The sequence below is a fragment of the Callospermophilus lateralis genome, chromosome 3 (assembly GCF_048772815.1).
Source record: "Callospermophilus lateralis isolate mCalLat2 chromosome 3, mCalLat2.hap1, whole genome shotgun sequence".
NCBI lineage: Eukaryota > Metazoa > Chordata > Mammalia > Rodentia > Sciuridae > Callospermophilus > Callospermophilus lateralis.
In genome coordinates, this window is record NC_135307.1 from 172,210,588 (window position 1) to 172,234,779 (window position 24,192).

The following is a 24,192-nucleotide window of genomic DNA, read 5'->3' on the forward strand; positions in this document are numbered from 1 at the left end:
AGCAGGTTTGGGGCTGTGCGGCGGAAGCCGGAGCGGTTTGAGACGCGCACGGGGCGAAGATGGCGGCGGAGCGACAGGACGCGCTGAGGGAGTTCGTGGCGGTGACGGGCACCGAAGAGGACCGGGCCCGCTTCTTCCTCGAGTCCGCCGGCTGGGACCTGCAGGTAGCGCCGCGAGGCGGGCCTCATCGGGTGGGCCGGGGACTGCCGGGCGCGGGCGCTTGGCGCTTTAAGCCCGAGGCGGCCGAAGCGCATAGTCATCCCTGCCCGGTCGGGGCCCGACCCAGGCCTCATGGTGCTAGGGCCGCTGGCCACGCGTCACCGGCCCCGCTTGGGAGTCGGGGAACGCGGGCCAGCCCCGGCCTGCCCTGCCGGATCTGTTTCCCCTCTGCCTCACCCGCTCGCGGCGTTGGCTAGACTTCGCGCACTGCAGCAGCCGCCGCCGTGGAGAGGGGTCGCCTGGGGGCGTGGCTGCCGCTCTGGACGCTAGTTGCAGGCCCGGAGAGTCGGAGCCGCTGGCTCCTGGGTGGAACCACGCTCCCGACGACACGATCCTTCAATTCGGTAGCCGCAACGTGGCGGCGGCGGAGGGAAGAACCTGGCCATGGAGTTGGCCCACGCCCCCTCTTACCTAATGCTGGGAGAAACTACCCCTGGGGAGGCGGCGCAGCCTTGGAGCCTCTTCCCCATAGTTAACTGTAAAATGGGAGTTTCTTGGAATTTACTATTTAATTCACTGGCACGTATTAAGTGTTCACTAAATACTTGTTGATGAAAAAGACAAGCTTCATGAAACAGGGATTTTTGCACACTGATGAGCCCCCACTGCCTAGAACAATGCCTGGCATGTAAGAAGCCCTCAATAATTAATTATAGAAGGAGTTGCATAAATGTTCTAGGCCAGCCTACGTCTTAGGTAGATGATGATGAATGACTAATATTTATTGAGTACTTACCACAAGCCAGGCACTGTACTAACTGCTTTACATGTTTTATGTCATTTAACCTTCACGTTTTGCAGCTGAGGTTTGAGATTAAGTGGCTTTGCTCAAGGGAGGCCTTACTGGCTTCCAAGTGGGAGATAGGATCGGAACTCAGTTCTATCTGATTCTAACCAAACAAGTAAAGACTCGCCTGGTTTTATGGATGAGGAATTAACATCCCAAAGGACAAGGAATGTGCCCAAGGTCACCCAGCCAGTAAGTAGTGGAGTTGGGATTTGAACTGGATCTGCTGACAGCACCACTTAAATTGCTTCCCAAATGTAAGAGTTAAAACATCACATACCTGTACAGGCAAAGCCCAAAGGCCCTGTGCTGGGCAGAAGTGCAAAATAGAAAATCTTCTTCCTGAAAGCACATAGTGTAATGGTCAACAGGTCATCTATCTCATTGTGTCGCTCCAGGTGGAGAAAGTGGCTCATGTATGTGCTGTGACTTACCCAGCAGGGCCAGGACTTGAATGCAGGCTCTCTGAATGTCAATTCAGTTCAAGTTCCAAGATAATGCACAACCTCCCAACAGGCTGATATGTCCCATGTTGGCTTGGTGCCTCCTGTACACTGACTATACATTCAGTGTCTCCTTGAGATTAGGAGTGGTGTCTTCATCATCTCTGTAGACCTCAGTGCTCTTTCTTATTTCTTTGTGCAGAGTATATGATTAGTAAATCTGTGTCATTGAGCTGGTGAGAGACATATAGTCACAAATGGCCAAAGGACTCTTATATAGTCCTTCTGTATGCATAGAGCTAAGATGTGATTGTGCTTAAATCTTAATTATCTCATCCAATGTGCAGGGTTGATGGGACAGGTGTCCCCATTTCCCAGAGTAAGACACTAGGAGCCAGGCACAATGTCAACACCTGTAATCTCAGCAATTTAGGAGGCTGAGGCAAGAGAATCGCAACTTAGGGAGACATGTCTCGAAATTAAAAGCAAAAAGGACTGGAGATGTGACTTAGTGGTAAAGCCCTTAGGTTCAATCCGCAGTACCTAACGGGGGGAAGGAAGATAGAAATTGGGCTTCAGAAAGAATGGAAAAGTGGCAATTTGGAGGGACTCCACTTAAGAATGAGGATCTGAGCATATTGCCTGGGATCAAACCTGGCTCTACTCCTTAGTGACCATAACCTTGGGCAATTTTCTTAACTTAAGAGTGCTTCTGTATCAATATAAAATGAGACAGTAATAGTACTAATCGCATGAGTTTCTGTGAGGAATAAATGAATTGACACATGTCAAGTGCTCAAAACAATTTGGCACATAAATAAATGTTCAGTAAATACATGCTGCTTTTACTTTGTAAAATATGAATGAAGAGTATCTTTTTTCTTGCCTTTTTTACCCCTTAGTGGGTGGAATTTCAGGAGACATGAAGTCTAACAGTTCATCCACTACCTTTTGGTCTAATTTTCTATGGCCCCAGACACAAGCCATCTTGTAAATGTAGGCTGTGTCTATATTTTTGTTTCTTTGTGCTCAGATGAGATATGTATTAGGTGAAGGACTGTTTTAAGGGTCCCAAGGTACTACCTCTCTGTTTCAGATCGCGCTAGCGAGCTTTTACGAGGACGGAGGGGATGAAGACATTGTGACCATTTCGCAGGCAACCCCCAGTTCAGTGTCCAGAGGCACAGCCCCCAGGTAAGGGCCAACTTCACTTCCTGCTACATGAGCATTTCCAGCAGTGATGAGGAGCTAGTTTCTGACTTAACAGAGGATTCAGACCTGGATTTGTGGGCCACTGGGTTCCAGTGAGAAAATTAGACCAAGTGTTGACTAGTAACTCCCTGAAAGCCTCATCATTTCCTGTGCAGAAGCATGTGTAACTCTTACCCAAGTGTTGTTATAATCTAATTCTGGGAAAAATTACAGAATCTATTTTTTAAGATTTTTGAGGGCCTTTTATTTATGAAACACAGGGAGTGACTACTCCATCTCTTGATATTGTTAAGCAGAAGCCAGACGACTTCCTTTCAGTGTCACTGTAGATGTAAAGAGATTAGGTCAGATGCCTTTTGGGATGCTGCTTCGATATTTTGGGATGGCCGATAATGTTATTATCTAGTGGCACACACCTTAATTCCAGCTCTTCCAGAGGCTAAGGCAGGAGAATCACAAGTTCAAGGCCAAGCTAGGCAGCTTAGCAAGATCCTTGCTCAAAATGAAAAGAGGGGCTGGGATGCAGTGGATAGGTGCTGGCATAGCATGCACAAGTCCCTGGACAGCCACAAAAAGAAAGAAAGATAAAAACAAGTCTTGTAGAAAATTAACCTGTGTAACCTACCCCTTCCAAAGTTGATTTAGGGAGGTGACACAGTGTTAACCTCTGGGATCCTATTTGCATCACTTTTTTGGCCCCTTGCCTCCCATGGCAGATCACTCTTGTGATCTACAGAATGGGACAGTGCTGGGTTATTTGAATTTTAATTCAACCCCAAATGCAAAAAGGATATTTCTTTGCCATGATGTGGTAAATTGTCTGTCTTCTGAGTGCATCTGAAGTTTAAGGCCATGTACTCCCTTTGAATAAGGAACGTAAAGTCCAAATCTCATTGCTCCCTTCACATCTTTCTCAGCCTTCCATCTCCAGAGAAAAGAGCTAATAGGAAAGTGATCTTTGAGTTATTTGCAGGTGTTAAGCTGTGAGGTGTTAATAATGGCATATTGGGATTTTACTGCCTGGGATTGGTTGTTAGGATAAGGGTCATTCTTTCAGCTGCTGGTAGAGGTGGCTGATTTCCTGGAACATAAGTCTTTGATATCTATCGTGGATCACTGTTGGGATGTTGACATGTCAAAAATACCAAGGGAGAGGATTAGAAACTTAGTTTCTAATGCCAGTCACAGGTACACTCCTCTCCTCTGTATTAGTCCTAAAGTCCCCTCAAGACAGTGTTCATTAAAGTAGGGGCTCAGGAACCTAACTGCCAAGTTTAAATTCCAGCTCTGCTACTTCAGAGCTTTGTGACCTTGGACAGATTACTTATCTCAATCCCTCAGTTTTCCCCACCTGTTAAATGGAAATGATATTAGTGCCTGCTGCACAATTAAATGAATCAGTACTTACATAGCACTTAGAGCACAGTATATGTTATCTCTGTTCTCATTTTATTTTTATCATTTTGGGCGTCCGTTCTCAACTTCTTGGTTCTTTGTACCCTGTCCCATTCCACAGCAAATACATATGTTTAAAAATAAGCATGAAAGTAAAATAATCAAGGAAATAGAGTTTAACAGTAAGCCTGAAAGGAATGAAAGACTAGGCACGCATTTAGGCCTCAGAGACCTTGTCCTTGGTTTTGGTAATGGACTTTGGTGAAGCCTAGGAAGAGGAAGAGGGAAGGCACTGTTTGTTCTGTCATTGTCCTTGTCTAGTAGGAAAGTGTCAACTGTATTCTCACCATAAGCCATACTTGTGCTAGCACCCGAAGGGATCTGAGGAGTGCCTGCTTCCCGCTGACCTGGCTGTTGCAGAGTACTTAACCTGCTGCTGTCATCTTCTCACCTTCCATTCTTGGTGCCACGACTGCCCTGTAACCACAATCAGTGAGCTCCTCCATCACTCTAGGACAGGGATGTTTGATGTGGAGCCTGTGAACTCCTCCTAAGAGGAGTCTGTGGAATGGATATGAGTTGCTCTACACATTAACTGGAATTATAGGCACAGGTTTGTATGTATTTTTGGCAGATACCTTTTTTGGTAAAAGCGTCCATAGCTTTTATTACATTCTTAAAGGAGTAGACCTAAAAAGATTAGCACTTGCTATGGAAGGAGGTGTAAAATCCTCAGTGATAACAGCTGACATTTATTGAGCACTTAGTAGGTGCCAGGTTCTGAGGTAAGCCTTTTCATACACACCTTTTTAGTCTTTACAACAACCCTGAGTTGAGTACTGTTATAGTTTCCATCTTATAGATGAGGACACTAGAGCTAGGCTTCTAAGATCGCACAGTCAGTAAAACAAGGGTTTCAGGTCAGGGCTGTTCTGCCTCCAGCATCTCGGCTCTCATCCCTAGCAGCATACTGCTTCTCCTGTGGTCACTCAGCACCTTTCTGAACTACCTTCCTAAAGCTTTCCCCTTTTCCTCATTTCTCACCTTTGTTCCAACCAAACCAAGTTCTTTGGTGTCCCAGCGCTGCCTTATTTTTGGTTTTGCCCTTGCTCAAGCCTCTCATCTGAGTGAGTGCCCACACTCTTGCCCTCTGCATCCTCCAAGTTCATCTTCACCCCCACCTCTATTGAGCAGTACTCCACAGTCCTGTTCTTCAGAACTCCAGTTGACCATACCCACTTACTACTGGGTGACATCTCCTGTGTTGTCTTGAACTCTTCTTGATATTTAACTTAATTTTTTCTCCCTAAGCAAATTGGAAGCAGGAGGGCTGGCACTCCAGGAACACTTGCCATCTGTCTAGCTCGTCCAGGTATTCCCACTTGTATTCTTATATATGTCATCAGCGTTGGGAATAGACAGTGTGCTCTCCTTTCATGTGTCATGGTGCTCAGTCTTAGGTTGAGTAACTCACAGATTCAAACGAAGTCTGTCTAAAACCACAGTTGCTTATACTGCCATATGCTGTCTCACTGCCCAGCACCTCCCACCCCTGTCCCCTATATGCTGATCAGGCAAGAGGTAACAGTTTCTACCAGTATTTTTCCTCTCTTATCTAACAAGATGTATAATTTATTAGGATTTCAGGGACTGCCATTGTCAGATTCTCCAGAACTAAATTGTCCGGTAAGTTAGCTACTAGCCTAATGTGGTTATTTAAGTTTAAAATACTGAATAAAACATTCAGTTATTTCTTTGCACTTTCCACATTTCAGATGTTCAGTAGCCACACAGATACAACATTTCCATCTTCACAGGAAGATGCTGCCACACAGAACTAAGATGACCAGATTAAAAACTGAAAATATGATCTAATAAAGGATTTTGTGCTTCTTTGGGATTCCAGGTAGTCTGAGGAATAGAATTTTGTTTTTCAGTGTTCTGGGGAATATAGTGTGATGGTCAAAAAAAAAAAATGGAAATTTCTGAGACATTTTGTGAAGACCGTAGGATAGAGGAATCTAACGTTGGTAATATGCCCGGGATGTCCATGCTATAAGGTGACTCTCAGAGCATTACTCCAAAACAGTGGTCTCAGACTTGAGGGTGCATCAAAATTGTCTGCAGGGTTTCTTAAAACTGGATTGCCAGGTACCCTTCCCAGAGTTTTTTATTCAGGAGGTTTGCATTGCATAGGTTTATGGATGATATTGATGTTCCTGATCAAGGACCATGCTTTCAGAATTGCTGTTCAAGAGAAGTACTTAAATGTGCCACAGTATGCAAAGGACTCTTTCTCTATCAGTTCCTCAACCATACACAGAAAACCCAGGAAGCTAATGCTGGGGTTATTACTGTTACACGTGAGAAAATGAAGACTTAAGAGAATTTAAATAGCATGCCCAAGATCCTACAGTAGGAGGCAGAATTGGGATTGGATTCACATACGTTGACACCAGAATCTGTCAGATACCTTCAAAATCTAGATGTGTGGATTTGGGTGGGGGAGGAGAAAACCTCCAACCCAAACCAGAGCAAGTGACTTGCTCAAGCAGACATACGTGTGTCTGTATGAAAGAGTTTAGCAACAAGGGGAGGGGTTTTCCCATGGATACTTATCCTAACCATATCACTGGAGGAGACTTTGGGCTGATCCTCTCTGAACTCCCTCCAGGGCAGGTGAGCAAGTAGAAGTAGCCTGTCTGGGCACCATAGAGATGTCAGCACTCAGATCCTTGTGAACTGTGGTGTATTTAGCCGAAGGTATGTCCGGTAGGCTGTTCAGCTAGCTCAAGCAGGGATTCTCTCACTTCTTGTTGAGGCAAGCTCAGAGCCTCTCTTATTCTCATTATCTCCTTAAAAATCTTCAAGATGAAGCTGAAACTTTAATCTTTGTAAACAACTCCTCCTGTCTGGCCTCATGAAACCTATGTTAGCCTCTACTCCCCATATTCTAGGAAAGCTATTTTTTCCTGGGAGAAATACAGAACTATTTCATCTATAAAATTTGTGTCTTATTGTCCTTGAAAAACTAAGCCTGTTCTTGAGAACAGGTCTAAACTAGAAGAAAGTAGTAGTGTAAGACAGCGTTGGAGGAGAGAGTTCACCCTCCTCAGGCCTCTGTTAGTGTGCTCTCCTCACCTGCACAACACTGCTTTTTTCCTAAGTATTAATAAACACCTTTTCTTAACTGACCTGCAGCAGAAGCAAGCAGGGCCTCTCTTCTCCCGAGGCTGCCCACCCTCATGTTCATTTCATTTCTACTTTTCTGGCTCCTCATCCTTCCTGCAGTGTGTGACTGTACATTTGCATATGCAGCTTCCCTGTAATGCTGTACAGTCCCCTTGCCCACCAGCCTTACCACCATTCATGCACCTGGTTGCCTGCCTACCAGTTCTTTGGCACTAGTCCACATGTGGTGCTTTAGCTGGGTGTGGTATCACATGCCTGTAATTCTAGCAACTTGGGAGGAGGATTACAAGTTTGAGGCCAACAAGACCCTGTCTCAAAATAAAAAAGTAAAGTTGACTGGAGGGACTGGGGTTGGAGCTCAGTGTAGAGCGCTTGCCTAGCATGTGTGAGGCACTGGGTTCGATTCTCAGCACCACATATAAATAAATAAAATAAATGCCCATTGACAACTAAAACAATATTTTTTTTCTTTTTTTAAATTGGCTAGGGATATAGCTCGGTAGTAAAATGTCCCTAGATTGGGGGGGGGGGGGGCTGGAATGATATTTTTTAATGTTCTTCCCATTCCCTCTTAAGAGGCTCCATATTTATGAGGCCTTATGAGCTGTCTCTGGGCCCCTCTGGCACAAAATTTAATGGATGTTTGCCTGGCCCGACTCTTCTATTATGGAATGATCTGTACAGACCCAGCATCTATTCAGTGCCTGACATGCAGACATCCCTCGGTATTTAAAATTCAAATTATGAAAACAGTTATACAGTAGTATGCTTTTAAAGAAGTAAAGACCTCATTGCCCCCCCTCCCAGGACAACTTATGTTAGATTCCCCATAATATTATGATATTACCTCATAGTATCACTTTTTAATTTATTCTCAGTCCTGTGTGGCTTTGAAGAAATAAATGCCACATTATTTTACAAGTAAGCTTAGGGGAGGTTAACCCTCATCTACATACAGCTTCTCATCCCACAAAAAAAAAAAAAAAATATATATATATATATATATATATACACACACACACACACACACACACACACACACACACACACACATATCTCTAATTCCATTGTTCTGAATTCCGAAGCTGATAATGGGATTACCTTCTTTAAACTCCCCAAAATCATTTTGCTCCTTTCTGTGTCTCCAGTGATAATAGGGTGACATCTTTCAGAGACCTCATTCATGACCAAGATGAGGAGGAGGAGGAGGAGGAAGGACAGAGGTAAGTTTTTGATGGGGCATATCCCACAGTGGTGCTTAGATCACCTAGAGCAGGACATGGAACACATGTGGGTCACTGTTAGTCTTACTGCTGGGGTTAAGGGTACATTCTAACCGTACTCCCTGTAGCTTAGAAGTGATCCCTGTCCCCTGTAACTTTTCTCTCACCCTTTTGTGGTTGTATGGGTTTGTCTTGTTAAATTGTTTTTAAAACTGTATTTATTGATGAATATTATGGGACAGGAACAAATCAAAAGGAAAAAGTCATTCACATCAGTACAGACATAACCAGGTGTCAGTACTTCTGATGTATTTCTTTTCAGCTTTTTTCTTTTTACAGATAAAGCAGTACATCACATAATAAATTGAGTAATAGGCTTCTAAATGTGTGCTCCCCCAATACACACACACAGATTGATTTTATTAGAACATTCCTAAAAGTTAAAATCAGTGTCCATTGTGGAAAATATGAACTAATATAAAATATAACGTTCACTTACCCTTTGATAACTACAGTTAATATTTTGGTATATTCCCAATGGGTCTTTGTTCTGTGTTGTATTTTGCAAGGTGAAGATCAGATTTTGGTTTCTCTTGTTGGATTAATGCTAGGTCTTAAAATTCTTCTTGAGCGTGTTCTTTCTCTTTTTGCCACTGACCTACATCCCAAGTCCTTTTAATTTTTTGAGACAGGGTCTTATTAATTTGTGTAGGGTGACCTTGAACATGATGACCTCCTGCCTCAGCAGCTGCCCTGGTCTCTGGGATTACAGGCATGTGCCATCACACATGGCAACTTCAGTGGCTAAATAATAATCTGTCATGTGGACTAACCACTAGGTTGTTTCCAGTTTTTGTTTGTTTGTTTGTTATTTGGGGGTATTTGGGGTTTCGTTTGTTTTTGTCAGTACTGGAGATTGAATTCAGAGCCTTGAGCATATTAGGCAAGTACTCTATCACTGACATGCATCCTCAGCTGTTTCCAGTTTCTTTACTACTATATATCAGTGCAGTGAGCATCTTTGTGTATTAATCTTTGACCCAATTTCAGGTTATTTTCTTACAATAATTCCTGGTGTGGAAATACCAGGTCAAGGGCATGCATATTCCTAAGGCTCTTGATCCTAGGCTCCCAGTTCTTAAGCCAAGGCTTGGAGATCCTTTAGTAAAAACCTTACAGTCTGTTGAGCAGATCTTTAACTGGACTGAATGGGAATAAACTGGCTTCAGCCTCATTTTATGGGTTTTGGTTCTCCATGGGTCTGCCTTGATCCACCAGATATTCCTAAGAAACATTGTATGTAATCGTGGAAATGCAGCTTCCTCAAATTGGTTAGTCTTTGGCAAGAGGGCTGAGAAATTATATGTGTTCTCCTATTTCACCTATATTGTGTTCCCCAGAACCTTCATTTAAATACAAAGTTCAGTAACATATGTTAATTTTATATTCTTTGAGTGAAATGTGTTGTCATTAAGTATGTGAATGCTAGGCTCCTAAATGGCCTCCACCATTTCCTTTCCAACCCTCCATTATTTCACATCCATAGCTCCCTTGGTCCCTCAGCATTTCAGACCTGAAATGACACTGCCCTGTCAGGACCTAAACTTTGCTTCACATTCCCAGGTGAATTCTAGGAATTAGAGGATTGGAACTAATTTTTCTAGGTTTTGTGACTTGCCTGTGACTAAGAGTGATAAGAAGGCAGCTACATGACAACTGGTTTTCAGGCTCAAGTTAAAAAAAAAAAAAAAAACTACTAATTTAATCTCAAGCCACCCTTAACCCATTACCAAACCCCGTGTGGTTGTGTGGGGGCTTGTATTTAAGATCTGGGCTTCCCTGGCCTTCTCAAGTACTATCTCCTCTGGTTCTCCAGTGTGTGTCACCACAATGGTGAGGTGAGTCTTGGGGGAGCTCTTGGTGCTGTCACACCACCTCACGTGTGTGCATTACTCTGCTTGTTCTTTTGCATACATCTGCTGATTTGAACCTCACCGCCCTGACTTAAGGAGCAGGTAGGTAGGGCATGCGGTTCCTCCCTTCCATTTCAAAGACAAGGAAAGGGTCCAGAATAGAGCACTGGCTTACCCAGGTCACAGTGGCAGAGCCAGTGCTGGAGCCTAGCTGCTTGTACTAACCCTGCCACTGCCACCATTAACCCAGAGCTACTAGAGATAGCCTCACCTGGCTAGGACTGTAGTTGCTGTCTATTGAAGAGGCGCGGGGGACGGACGGTTCCCAGCTGGCATGCTCCTGTGCTGGCACGGTGCTGTGCATGCCTGGAATGCCCTTCCCTGACTCCTTCACCTGATAACTCATCCTCAAGACTCAGCCTGGAAGATGCCTTTGTAGGAAGCTGTGGCTGTCCTCCCCTCTCATTGTGCCTGAGTCCCCTTACTGATGTCATGGCTGCTCACATTGCATTGTGCCTGCCTGCCTCTGTTGTATGTGTCCCCAACTAGCCAGTAAGTTCCTTTAAGACGGGCATTGTGCCCTTTGCTCCAGTGGGCCCAGGACTGGGCCCAGAACCTGGCGCATGCTGTGTTTGTTTTCTTTTTGTTTTCTGAGTGCATTTAGTGTTAGAAGCTTATTTTCTACACAGGTTTTATGCTGGGGGCTCAGAGAGAAGTGGACAGCAGATTGTTGGCCCTCCCCGGAAGAGAAGTCCCAACGAGCTGGTGGATGATCTCTTTAAAGGTGCCAAGGAGCATGGAGCTGTAGCTGTGGAACGAGTGACCAAGAGCCCGGGAGAGACCAGTAAACCTAGAGTGAGCATGAGGGTCCCTGTCTGTGCCCATAAGATCCAGGGTTCCCCTGGAAAAGGAGACTTTGTTCATTCAGTCAGTCTTGACTGGTTTGTTTTCTCTCCCCGTTTGCTTACTTGGTCTCCTATGCAGAAAACTAATATAGTTTCTCCCATCCTTTAACATGCAACCACAATTGGGGAAAAAATTTTCAATCCTTTGACCTACAATCTAGATTCAGTCCTGCAGGTGTGTTGTCTTGGCCTGTCCAATTTGACCAACTCAGGGTTTTTTTTGTTCTAATTGACTTTAATTGCCACCAGCTTGATATAAAATCTGAATTTCTGCCTTTGGGGAAATGAAAAAGACTTTGGAATTATCTGCTCCTGGATTCCTACATGGCTATAATTAACTAGAGTTTAATAGCTATTTCATCTAACTGTGCTCCCCCTCCCCTTTCCTGTTTTTACCCTAATCCTGGTTACTTAATTCATCTGCCATAGTGTCTGGCCCTGTGGGCACTGAGTTACTCAGAGAAAGCGCATCTAGTGGTGAATAAGCGTGATCAGAATCCCTGCCTCTTTTCTTTCACTCATTTAAGATGCATCATTGAATCTAAGCTCTATCACCAGGTGTTTATGAACTTGTCCTTTATAGCCATTTGCAGGTGGTGGCTACCGCCTTGGGGCAGCACCGGAAGAAGAGTCTGCCTACGTGGCAGGGGAAAGGAGGCGGCACTCCAGCCAAGACGTGAGTGTGCCCGCCTTCCTCTGGGAAGTTTGGGGGCTATTTTGCCCTTTTTTTCTGAAAGGGATCAGTTGTGTGTAGTATGTGAACCAGCAGCCTCTTAGGGGGGTCTGTAGAAATGGTGTCCTTGTGTGGTCTAAATAGAGGGGCTTACTGGGGAGGCTCTCATCTGGCTGGTCTGGGGGCTGGGAGAAAGGATGGGGGGAGGGGATGGCCAAATGAAGTTTTCTGGGCATTCCATGGATCTCAGGCATATGGACATTGTATCTGGGATTCTCTATTTTGCCTTATTACTGGTCCAGAACTTTTTTCCATATGCATAGGGACCTTCTCCCTATAATTTGCAATTATACCATATGAATAAATTTTAATCTTTTTAAAACATTAATATCATGCCACAAACACTTTCATGTAGCCTTGTGAATAGTTCCTTTTTTAAAATATATTTTTAGTTGTAAATAGACACCATACCTTTCTTTATTTTTATGCTGAGAATTGAATCCAGTGCCTCACACATGCTAGGCAAGTGCTCTACCACTGAGCCACAACTCCAGCCTGAATATAACTTTGTATAATATATGTTTAAATCATTTTGGGTTTTGTTCCAAAATAAAAAAGTCAGTCAGAATTGAAAGTAAAAATCCTGTCCTCTTGTGGCAGCAGTTACTAAGGCATTTGTTTTTAGCCTTCTAAACTCTTCTGAGAATGCATATAGGGAGTTGTTGTTGACAGAAATTGTAGACGTCATTTTTTTAATGATTGCAAAATAGTCCAGGAGTAGATTTGCCAGGGTATTTTATTAAAACACTAACTACATACCAACCACACTGGCAGTCCTACAGAGGAGCAGGCCACAGCTTCAATCGAGTCATCTGTCATCTGCTCAGAGCCAACTCACCAGTGAGTGGCAAAGTCAGGACACAACCCCAGGCTTCCTTAATACAATGCCTATGCTCCAGCCTGTGACAGGTTACCTCCTTACTTTAGGTTAATGCTTATTTGCTTGGTTGTTGATTGGTTTCCCTTTACACACATGTCTATATGTATGTTTGCTTGTCTGTGTGCTTTCCAGGTTCCTGTCAATGTTTTAATTGCCTACCACCTGCTGGACTGGTAGCACATGTCTGAAATCCCAGCATCTCAGGAGACTGAGGCAGAAGGATCACAGGGTCAAGGATAGCCTCAACAACTTAGCAAAATCCGTCTCAAAATAAAAAATTATAGAGGTTGGGGATGTAGCTCAGTGTAAAGTACCGCAGGTTCAGTTACCAGTACCAAAAATAATAAAACTGCTTACCTCCTGTCATCCCAGGTTCATGTAGTGCTGAAGCTCTGGAAAAGTGGATTCAGCCTGGACAATGGTGAACTCAGAAGCTACCAAGACCCAGCCAATGCCCAGTTTCTGGAGTCTATCCGCAGAGGGTAAGAGAAAAGCCCTCCTTTGAGTTCCAAATAAGTGAATGAGATGGCGATAGGAAAGGACGAGGCAAAACATTTATGATTTGAGAAATAAATTTTTTGAAGCAGGTTTAGAACAGTTGAAATACAGATGAACAGATCTGCTCCAAAAACATTGTGTCCATTTTTCCCCTTTGGATCTGGAGCAAAGCCAAATGGCAAAATAAGAAATAGCTGTCCACTGTGACCAAGGAGACAAGAGAAGATAGAGGTAGACAGGAAGCCGCTGGAGCAGCAGGTCCCTACCAATGGTACTCTCCTTACCCTCCATCCTGCCCTCTGCAAGCCCCAGCATTGCCTTTTCCTTCTCAGGGAGGTGCCAGCTGAGCTGCGGAGGTTAGCGCATGGTGGGCAGGTGAACTTGGATATGGAGGACCATCGGGACGAGGACTTCGTGAAGCCCAAGGGAGCCTTCAAAGCCTTCACTGGTGAGGGCCAGAAACTAGGCAGGTAAGGAAGAACACTGGCCAGGCCCAGCAGACCTTATGTCCTCACTGTGGATAGCTTTTTACCATTTTCAGAGGCATTCAGATTTTATTTTTATGGGAGGAAGAATATGGAGAGTGTGGGCTTTGGGATTAATAACCCTTATAGGCAGGCTGCCTTCTCTCAGGGTCCCACTCAGCTTTGACCGTGGCCATGGGTTCACTTTGTCCGTGTTTTTCTGAAGGAACTGTTGCATTTGACAGGCACTCAGCAAAGTGACCCTCTCTTGCCAGTACTGTCCTGGTTTTACACGCAGAAAGCCTCTGTTCTTTGGCTCTTAGCTTGCCCTTGGACATATGATTGGTGTGTGGCAGAGCCGGGATTGGGATTGAAGCCTTCTAACTGGCATTCGTTGCCATGCTCCTGCACAGCAGGACACCCTCTCTGCCTTTCTCCTCACAGCCATCTGAAGGACTCAGAGCCTGGTGTGCCAGCAGCGAGGCCCTTTTCAGCTTCTGGCTGGTGCTCCCCTGGTTTCCCTATCTCCCTGTTGACTATCCTTGCCAAGGAGCAAGGATCAGAGCTCAAGACACTAGAGACCAGTGGTTTGTGATTTACCAGAACCAAAATAGTTACATTAGCTGGCCTGCTGGCCTCATCCATCTGCCACTTGGAGGGTGCCGGTCTCAGGTGAACTTCCATGGTAGCTGTGATGAGCTTTGGAGAGCACCCGATTTTTTTTTTTTTTTTTCATTTGTTATTAACCCATGAAGTCCCATCATTCTAGATGTGGGGCACCTGTAAAAAACTTAAATCAATCAACAAATATACCACTTATGGTAACTTTTGAAATAAATGTTTCTGGAGGTTTTTGTTTATTTGGGGGGTTTGGGATTTTGGTTTTTTTAATCTGCCTCCCAAAATGCTAGGATTACAAATGTTTACCACAGCACCCAGCTAGAGTTCTATTCTTGTTTGTTTGTTTTATACTGGGGGTTGAACCCAGGGTGCTTTACCACTGATATCCCCAGTTCTTTTCATTTTTTTATTTTGAGACAGGGTCTTGCTAAATTGCTGAAACTGGCCTCAAACTGAATCCTGCTTCAGCCCTGAGTCACTGGGATTACAGGCGTCCACCACCGGGCCTGGCTGAGTCTCAGGATTTGAAATTATGACAAGAAAGTATCTTAATGCCAGTTTTTTCCACTATGAAGGCAATGAACAGTTAGGTGGCTGAGGGTCTTTCTCTGAGAGACTCAGTTTCCTTGTGACTTTGAATGTTTACAGTGTTTGCAGGGAAATACTAGAAATGCCTTGTTTTCTAAAGTCTGCTTCAGCCTCTCCAGCCTCTGGGTGAAATGCCCTCACTTTTGCAGTAGCCCACATGGGAGCAGTTCTCAGGAAACTAGATACAGGTTGGTCCTTTGGACAGAAGCGACAGAAGCGCGCATCTGTCCTACATGGTGAACTAATGCTCTTGAGCATCTCACTCTGAGGCCCAGTGATGGAGTTTCTCCTCCACCTCATCCACCCTGAGAGCAGCATTGGCTGGGAGTACCTTGTAGGTGACTTCCACTTACTGCCCATGGGTAGACAGTGCTATTGCCAAGTGATGGCAAACATGATGGGGCAGAATCTTGAAAAAAGATAGTAAGCAGCTATTTGAGGGGTTTTCTCTGTCAGCTGAGCACTGTGAGTCATTTCCATGCATCATCCCCTTTAATCCTGTTTTGATCCCCAATCTACAGATAAGGATTTTGAGGCTTGGAGAAGTCAGGCCTTGCCCAGGGCCACATTGCTGGTCAGTGCCACACAGGGTTCCCTCCAGTCTCTGCTCTTGCCTGTCCTGCTGAAGGTATCCTAGATGTTCTTCACAGCCACATAGACATTTTTGTATATGCCTGGAACAGTGCATATTTTTAGCTATTTTCTCAACCTTGGAGAGTATGCTGAACTCTTACTAATGAGGAAACTGAGTCTTGGGGTCAGTTACTTGAAATCCAGGCCTTAATCTCTCTGACTCCCGGATCTGGCACAAGAATGTGACAGTGTTAAAAGAGCACAGGACCAGAGCCAGACAGCTTGGCTTGTATCCTGGCTCTACCTCAAACCAACACTGTTATCTTGGGCAAATTGCCTGACCCCACTACACCTCCATTTCTTATCTGAAAAGTGGAGGTGATGAGCCCCCATCTTGTGGGCTGAGGCCTAAGTGAGTTCATATGTATAAAGTGTTCAGTGTAGGAATTGGCTTGGTAGAGGTACTTCATAAGCAGCTCTCGTGTTCATCATGCTGTACCATGACATGAATACCTGTCATGTGTACTTGGACTTGTTCTTAACTTGAGGGGTCTGCTGCCTGTAGTCTAGTTGGAGAGTTGGCCTAATGCCCCTAAAACTAGTGAACAAAACAGCTTTAGAAGAGAGGAGGCATTTACAGGCACTTGCACTATTTCCAGGCATCTCCCGGGCCTGGGACGGTGTGATTTACCTGTAGGTTCTGCCCACATTTGAATCCCATGTGCTCTGAGGCTGATGAGCAAGAGCAGTTCCTTATGCACAAATGTGGCAAGCATTTGCCTCTGAGCTCAAGTTTGTCTTCTCTAAGCCTATATTTCACTTTCACAGAAAAGAATGTTGACTTTTTGTTATTTTTTGTTCCCGGGCAGTGTTTCACACACTGGTTTCCCTGACTTCTGCTGCAGGAGGTTAGTAAGTGTAACACCTGAAAAGGGCCTGGTAGTCAATGAGATGCCGTCACTGCTCCTTTCTCAAGGCACTGAACATGCTATTGCCCTGTGATGCCACTGGAATAGTATGTGATGTTTCCTGAACCTTCCTGCAGGTATCTGAAGGGACAAGTGTCCTGTGGAGCACACTTTGAAAAGCACCTTCAGTTGGATTTGCTACAAATACCCTTTTTTATTGATTTATTTTGGTATTGAGGATTGAAGCCAGGGCCCCTCTATCACTGAGCTTACACCCCCAGTCCTTTCTTCCATTTTTATTTTGAGACAGGGTCTCTCTAAGTTGCTGAAACTGGCCTTGATCTTATAATCCTCCTGCCTCAGTCCCCCAGGTTGCTGGAATTACAGGTACCACTATGTCTGGTTCCGCAAGTATGCTTTTTTTAGGTCATAAAAATTGGAAGAGTTAGGTATAGGAACTTATCTGATTAGGTGCTTTTTAGGAGAAGCCATCAAACTCTTACCTAATGGCCTTTCTTTGCAAAGTTCTGGCCCAGCTCATCTGCTAGGAGGAAGGCTAAGAACAAGGCAGGTGGGTGGTTTAGTGGCAAGAAGGCTCATGGAGAACTGGGAGTGAGTTGTATGTGCATTCATCCATCACCCAGACTACTTCATGCAATTCTCCTTTAATTTTCACAACAACTAAGCAAGACAGGCAGCCTCAACCCTGGTTACCAGTCCTTGCTACCTGCTGGGTGTAGTGTTACATGCTATAATCCCAGCTCCCAGGAGAGAAGGCAGAAGGACCACAAGTTAGAGGCCAACCTTAGCAACTTAGACCCTGTCTCAAGTTAAAATTTTTAAAAGGCTAGGGATGTAGCTAACGGTAGAATGCTTGCCTAGCAAGTGTGAGGCCTGGGTTCAATCTCCACTACCACACATCAAAAAAAAGTCCTGTTACATTTGTTGAAATTAGGGGAGCTTGATTAACTTGCCCAAGGTCACTGAGCTAGTGGATGAATTCACACCCTGGTCCACCCACTTCTAAGATTTGATCTCAACACTGGCAGACACCATATCCTGTTCACTGTATAATGAATCCCAACAGACCTGGCACTCGTGCCAATGATGGGGGTGAGATGGGGCCTTTGGGGGCACATGTATGTGAGATACACATATGAATGAGGTTGCACTGAGGGCGCGGGCCTGAACATTTTATCCCAGCTGGTCACTTGCCAGACTGTGCCAAGGCTGCCTCTGCCACAGACATGGAGTGTTCCCCTCAGCTGCTGTTGGCACCTCCAGTCTTGAGCCTGTCTCTTCTGCCTCAGGCTTCCTCCCTTCAAGGCCTTGGGCAGGTGAGGACGAGTAACTGGCCCAAGCCTCCCCAGGAGAGAGGGAGGCAGCAGTGACTTGGTGCTAGGGTGGATTCTCCTGGGCCCGCGAGTCCCTCAGGGCCGGGATTCCTCCTGTCTGGTCTCTAGATCAGCAGCACCAAACACAGGCCAGGATCACATCTGATGTCCACCAGCATGCTGAGACGAGTCCCTCCCTGTTTCTGTGCTGATGTGCCTCTCTCCCCTCAGCACGGCCCCCCAGTTGTTGAACACGAGCTCCCCAGCCCAGCAGGCAGAAAATGAAGCCAAAGCCAGCTCCTCCATCCTGATCGACGAGTCAGAGCCGACCACAAACATCCAGATCAGGCTTGCTGATGGCGGAAGGCTGGTGCAGAAGTTCAACCACAGCCACAGGTACCGCGTGTTGCCTGGCCTGGCCTGGCCTGGCTTTGCTAGCAATAAGCAGGGAGCCGTTCTGAGCATGAACAGGCTTTCCCTAGGCAGGGAGGGGGGGCACTGCGAGTCTGAAGTCTTTGTCCTCCTCTTCCATTAGTGTGCCATGGGCAGCTCACTCCTTCCTGTGGGTCTTGTTCCTCATCCTTGGGATTTTTAAGTCACCAGATTCTTTCTTCACAGGAAGTATCATACCAAAGCCTGGGTACAGAAGAGATCAAATTAGAACTGCTGTAGTTGGTGGAGGAGGAGGGTTCAGGGCCTGCACCTCACCCACCTGGCTTCTTCCACCTCTCTCTCCCAGGGCCTCTGAAAACCACTAGGCTATTAAGATTTTTCTGGATCTGGTCTTTGGGAATTCTGGGAATACCTGCTCACTGTCTCAGGCTGTCTGGGGTGGGTCAGGCCAAACTCTTCTCTGTGTTAGATGGAAAAAGTAAGGCAACCAGAGCTGAAGAGACCAGCAAGGGAGGTGCTGAAGGGCTATCACCAATAAAGATATGTGACAGCCCCTCTTTTGAGAGCAGGGATGTCTTTAAATTTCATCAGTCATGGGCCAACCAAGCCTGGACCCATATGTGGGGCCAGGGTTTGGCATGTAACAAGCCCAGGTGTGAGCTGGAACCTCGGGAGGCTTGCCCAGGTGTGGAGGAGGAGTGGCCCATTTTGTTGACCTGAGTTATTGCCTCAGTTTCAGTCCACTCAGAAGCCCCAGAAGGATACTTTCACCCAGGTGGAAGCCTGTGTCAGGCACTGGTGAGGACTGGTCTTCCCGGGCCTCGGGCTGCATCATGCACCCCCAGGCCTTGAGCTGGTGTAGATGCATAGAATCTAGGGGTTGGAGGAGAAGGGAACTTCGTGGAAGCACTCTAGGGAGGAGGCCGTTCCTGGGGACATCATTGTCATACCAGGTTCAGGACACAAGCAACAGGTAGAGAAGGAATTCCTGGCCCTGAGGAGTTGCTGAAAGAGCTTCGAGTGCCTCTCAGGAAGGGACAGTGATTCCAGCGCATCCCAGAGTGTTTATTTACAAACGTGATCATTGCTATGACAGGAAGTGGGGTAGAAACCAGGAGCAGGCGAGGCTGCCCTGGGAGAGGCATCCCGCTGAGGCCCACAGTGTGGTCAGGGTTCCCAGCAGGAAGGCAGAGAGCTTCTGGGGAGACTGAATGTGGTAGGGGAGTGTGGCCTGATAACAAAAGAGGGAGAAGAGGATGAGGGGGAGGGCAGGCGTAGGCAGCTGTGGCAGCGCACTGGGGATGTTGGGGTTCATCTGAAGGAAGCAGCGGGGGAGGGGGGACTGGCCTTATACTTCCAAGTGACAGCTTGGCTGCTGCGTGGAAAGGGGCTCTGGATGACTCGTCCTCTGAGAGTCGGGGTGGTAGGCACCAGGGAGGGTCCTGCTCACCGCCTCTGCCCATCCCCACTCCTCCAGGATCAGCGACATCCGACTCTTCATCGTGGACGCCCGGCCAGCCATGGCTGCCACCAGCTTTGTCCTCATGACTACCTTCCCAAACAAAGAGCTGGCTGACGAGAACCAGACCCTAAAGGAAGCCAACCTGCTCAACGCCGTCATCGTGCAGCGGTTAACATAACCATCTGGCCGCTGCCTCATACCCTCCTGTGTCTCCACGCTGCAGCCCTGCCCCGTGGGGATCAGCCCTCCTGTCCCTGTGCACACCCAGCGGTCCAGTGCCACGTCTCCTCCGTTGCTCTGGGTCCTTAGATCTCAGTTGGACATTTGTTTTCTTCTTAGTTGCATTTCCTGGGTTTTTGTGACGATCAATGAACTTTAAAGAAAAAAAAATAAAAATAACCAAAAAAATTGAAGAAATATCACCAGCATGTTGTATGGAAACTCACACTGAAGTAGACTTTGATTGTTATAAAATCTTATCTTGGCCTGGTGGTGGGGGGACTTTCCTTCCATCCTCCATGAAAATTGCTGTGGCATACAACACATCCACAGCTCTCCCGCCACCCAAGAGGTGACCAGAGGATTTCCCCCTCTACAGGGAAGGAAGGGGCTTTGCAGCTGCTTGCTTCCACAAGAGTATATCATTTGTCACAACTGCTACACAAAAGGCCCCTGAGGGATGAGGCCTGGGCTGTGGACACTCCCTCCTTCAGGAGAAAGAATTTTGCACTCTGCCCTTCTCTCAGCCCTGATCAGCTAAGCTTCTGCTCCTGCCCCTGCCACCCAGGTTGCTCCCTGGTGACTCTCAGTTGTGTCGTGCTTTATGTGCTCCATGTGCACACATCTGTATGGGGTGGGGGGTGTATTTTTCCTTTGGATACAATTCATGCCAACAGTGCAGTCTGGGTATGTTGGCCTAAGAAGCAGAGTCAGAATGGCACTGAGCTTTTCACTAACTCTGTGACCAATCGAGGGTTGAAAGGTGGTTGTCCTGGGCTACAAGCGCCCTTTGCCATGTTGGTGTTCTTTTTAGTTTTATGACCAGGCTGAGGATGGAGCCCAGGGTCTTACACATGCTAGGCAAGTGTTAAACGTCCCTAGCCCCCATGTTGGTTTGCAAGAGTCTTCAGTGAGCAAATTTTGAGGACAAGTGTAACATCAGCACGTGACTTTCGGCTGCAGGTCTCACCCACAGTGATCATCTGCCCTGCTGACCTCCAACTTGCAGCAACTTGGGCAATGGTTGTGGCCTGGTGAAGGTCCTCCACCCCGTCACTTTGCTTCCTCACCAGTGTGGGGAGGAGGGACACCTGGTCTTGGGTGGGACTTTTTCCACTGACTGAATCTGCCAGCCTTGTCATAGTGTGCCTCCCTCCCCCTCCGCAGCAGTCAATATCAGTCACTGGCACTTTCCTGCTTGGCCCCTTCCCTGCGCCAGGAACCAGCATTAACCACAGGAAGGGAGGCAGAGGAGCTTCTGGAAAGACCCAGATTCTCAGAGCTGCAGAGGGCTCATGGTTTCAACCAAGGCTGTCCTGAAAAAGGAACTTGATTTGGTGCTTCCCATCCCAAATCTCCCAAACACAGTGGCCTCCCCAGGCTGCAGCATCTACCATGGTGTTCTCTCCAGTGGTGAAGGTAACTGCAAATCTGGAAACATGAAAATTATTGTCACCTTGACCATTAAAATCCAGAATGAGGACATTGGAGTTCATACTTTCTAACAGGTTGCTTGGAGGGAATTAGCAGCAGCCATCCTGAGTGCTTTGGTATATGACAAGGGTCCCACTTATGGTGCCAAACCTAAAGCCCAAACCACAGATTAGGTATGAGTGGGAAGGTACCACCATCGGCCTCTAAAACCCATGCTCTAACCCCAGCCCTGTGTGCAGGCATTCAGGACTCACTCCCTGCCCTGCCTACCTACATTCAGGCCCTCCAGAAGAGTTTCTGCTTCATTAATTAGCACCCATCAGAAGAGATCCTGAAACACCCAATTACACCCTGCCTCACCTATAGTAGTTTGCAGAGGGCTCTGGGACTTGCTCCCAGCCCTGGGACGTGAGTGCAGCCCACCCTATCTATAGCTGATGGGGTCCAGACAGGCCAGCATCTGGCCCAAGGCCAGAGAGAGTGCATTGATCTGATTCTAGGCTGAGGAAGGAAGTTTCCAGCCCCCGGTTTTCTGTTCTGGTGGCTGAGATGAAAAGGTCCATTCACCCAGAGGGGATTCACGGGATCCTCAGCCGCTAGTCCCAGGGCTTCTTAATTCAGGGTGTTGTTCTCCACTGGAGCATTTAGGGTCATCCCAACATGGCTAGTGAGTAAGGGAACCACCTGGTGTTAATGGGCCCAGCCTAGCATGCATTGTAACACCTGGGATGTGTCCCGGTGGAAAGACACCCCAAATCCACCAGTGAAAGGGCAAGTTAAGTATTGTAATGCCGATTCTCTAACAAGTGCAGTCTAAACTAGTCCCCTGGGACGGATGCTGTTTGGTCTTGTTAACCATGCCAACATCCCTCACAACAGATCAGGTTGCCTCCTCAGGAGAGAGCCTGGGAGGAAGTGGCCTGTGGGGCGAGCATGGGCATGTTTTCATGCTTTGGACGACATCGTCAGAGTGCCTTCCAGAGGGCCAGCAGCCCTGTTTGCCCACCAACAGCACAAAGCATATCCTTCCCTGCCAGGGCCTTCAAGGTAACCTGGTGCTCATTCAAGAAATTCAGCTGGTGAAGACATGTGGCTTCCCTGCTGCTCCCTCTAAACCAACCTCCAGGGAACTGCTGCCTCCAGACACCCTCCCAGGCCCAGATAATAGGAGATCTTCCTGTTTTCCAATGTGCTTGGTTCCCGTGTCTGGTATGCCGCTGTGGCCTCCCAGTCCCCTCTTCCTGGCCAAACTCTTCTCAGGCCAGGCCAGAGAAGCAGAGTAAAAAAAAATCTGCCCTCGGACCATGGATCTTGCCACTCTGTTTCAGTGGCCTCAAACCTCTCACCACATCTCATCGGCAAGTCCTCTAGGGGCAGCTTCAAATCCGTACCAAACCCAGCCAGTTCCTCCCCTGGACCACCCTCTATGTCTCACTCCTACCCTGCTGTATCCTCCTCATCTCTCCCCTGCCCTGCCTCTGCCCCTGCCCTCCATAGTCCTCATGCCCACCCCTTTCTCTACAGCCCTTAGGAGCTTCCTGTTTTCCCTGGAAACTTCTAAGACTCAAAGAGCCTAAGGACCCAGTCCCTGCCCCCCACCCACTTTCCCTGTGTCTTGTTTTATTTCCCTGGTTAGCCTCCCCATCTGGTACAGTGCACATTTTCCATTCGTGTGTTTCCTGTGGCTCACCTCTGGAAACTAAGCCACCCAGGCAGGAATTTGTGCTTTTTTTTTTTTTTTTTCTTTTTTCTTTTTTTCCTCCTTTTGGTATCAGGTATTGAATCCAGGAGTACTTAAGCACAGAGCTACATCCCCAGCCCTTTTTATGTTTTATTTTGAGACAGGATCTCACTAAGTTGCTTAGAGCTTCACTAAGTTGCTGAGACTGGCTTTGAACTCATGATCCTCCTGCCTCAGCCTTCCGAGCCTCTTACAGGCATGCTCCACTGTGCCCAGGACAACAGGAATTTTATAAGTGTAAATAATACTTGCCATTGAATGAGCTCTTGCCAGGCACTGGGAACACTTTATCAAGCATGATCTTATTAAGTCTTGACCCTCTTGTGTGGCAATTGCTTTTATCCACCCGCCTCTTTTTCTTTCAGTACTGGAAATAGATCCTGGGGCACTCCGCACTGAGCTACATCCCCAGCCCTTTTCTTATTTTTTTGAAACAGAGTATTTTGCTAACTTGCCAAGGCTGACCTCAAACTTACAATCCTCCTGCCTTAGACTCCCAAGACACTGAGATCACAATGTGTATCTCCATAAATGACCATTTTTATTGACATTTCACAGAGGAAACCAAATGTCTTATAGATAGCAATCACCCTATACATCAGATAAATGAACTGAGAATCAGAGAGGAGAAAGTTTGTCAACAACATGCCACTAATAAATGACAGAACTGAAATTCCATCTAAGAGCTGTTTAACTCCATCCTCATACTCTCTGACCCAGGAGCTTATTTTATTATTTATTTTTGAAGACAGGGTCTCACTATGTTGCCAGGGCTGGTCTCAACCCCTGGGCTCAAGTGATCCTCCTGCCTCAACTTCCCCAGTAGCTGGAACTACAGATATGTGCCACCATTCCCAGCTACGAGCTTATTTTAAACCAGGTTCTGTGCAAACCTGATGCAGCGGGTAAAGGTCAGGCTCAGCAGACTGCTGGGTACTGATTATGGGACCCTGGAAAGTTCCTAACCTGACCACCCATGTGACAGTTTACTAAGATAGAACTATTTCCTTCTCAGTTTGACTGAGGCCCTGAGAAAAGAGGAGGCCCAGCATCCC

General features: G+C 46.6%; 1 protein-coding gene across 1 annotated transcript; it reads left to right on the forward strand.

Annotated features, from left to right (window-relative positions):
• Window positions 1-21,207, forward strand: Nsfl1c (NSFL1 cofactor). Its single transcript, XM_076851640.2, has 9 exons — window positions 1-164; window positions 2,546-2,643; window positions 8,397-8,471; window positions 11,074-11,239; window positions 11,873-11,965; window positions 13,275-13,384; window positions 13,733-13,870; window positions 18,120-18,284; window positions 19,759-21,207. Exons 1-9 carry the CDS (start codon window positions 60-62, stop codon window positions 19,919-19,921), a joined length of 1,113 nt encoding a protein of 370 aa, XP_076707755.1. The 5' UTR covers window positions 1-59; the 3' UTR covers window positions 19,922-21,207.
• The last annotated feature ends 2,985 nt before the right edge of the window (window positions 21,208-24,192 follow it).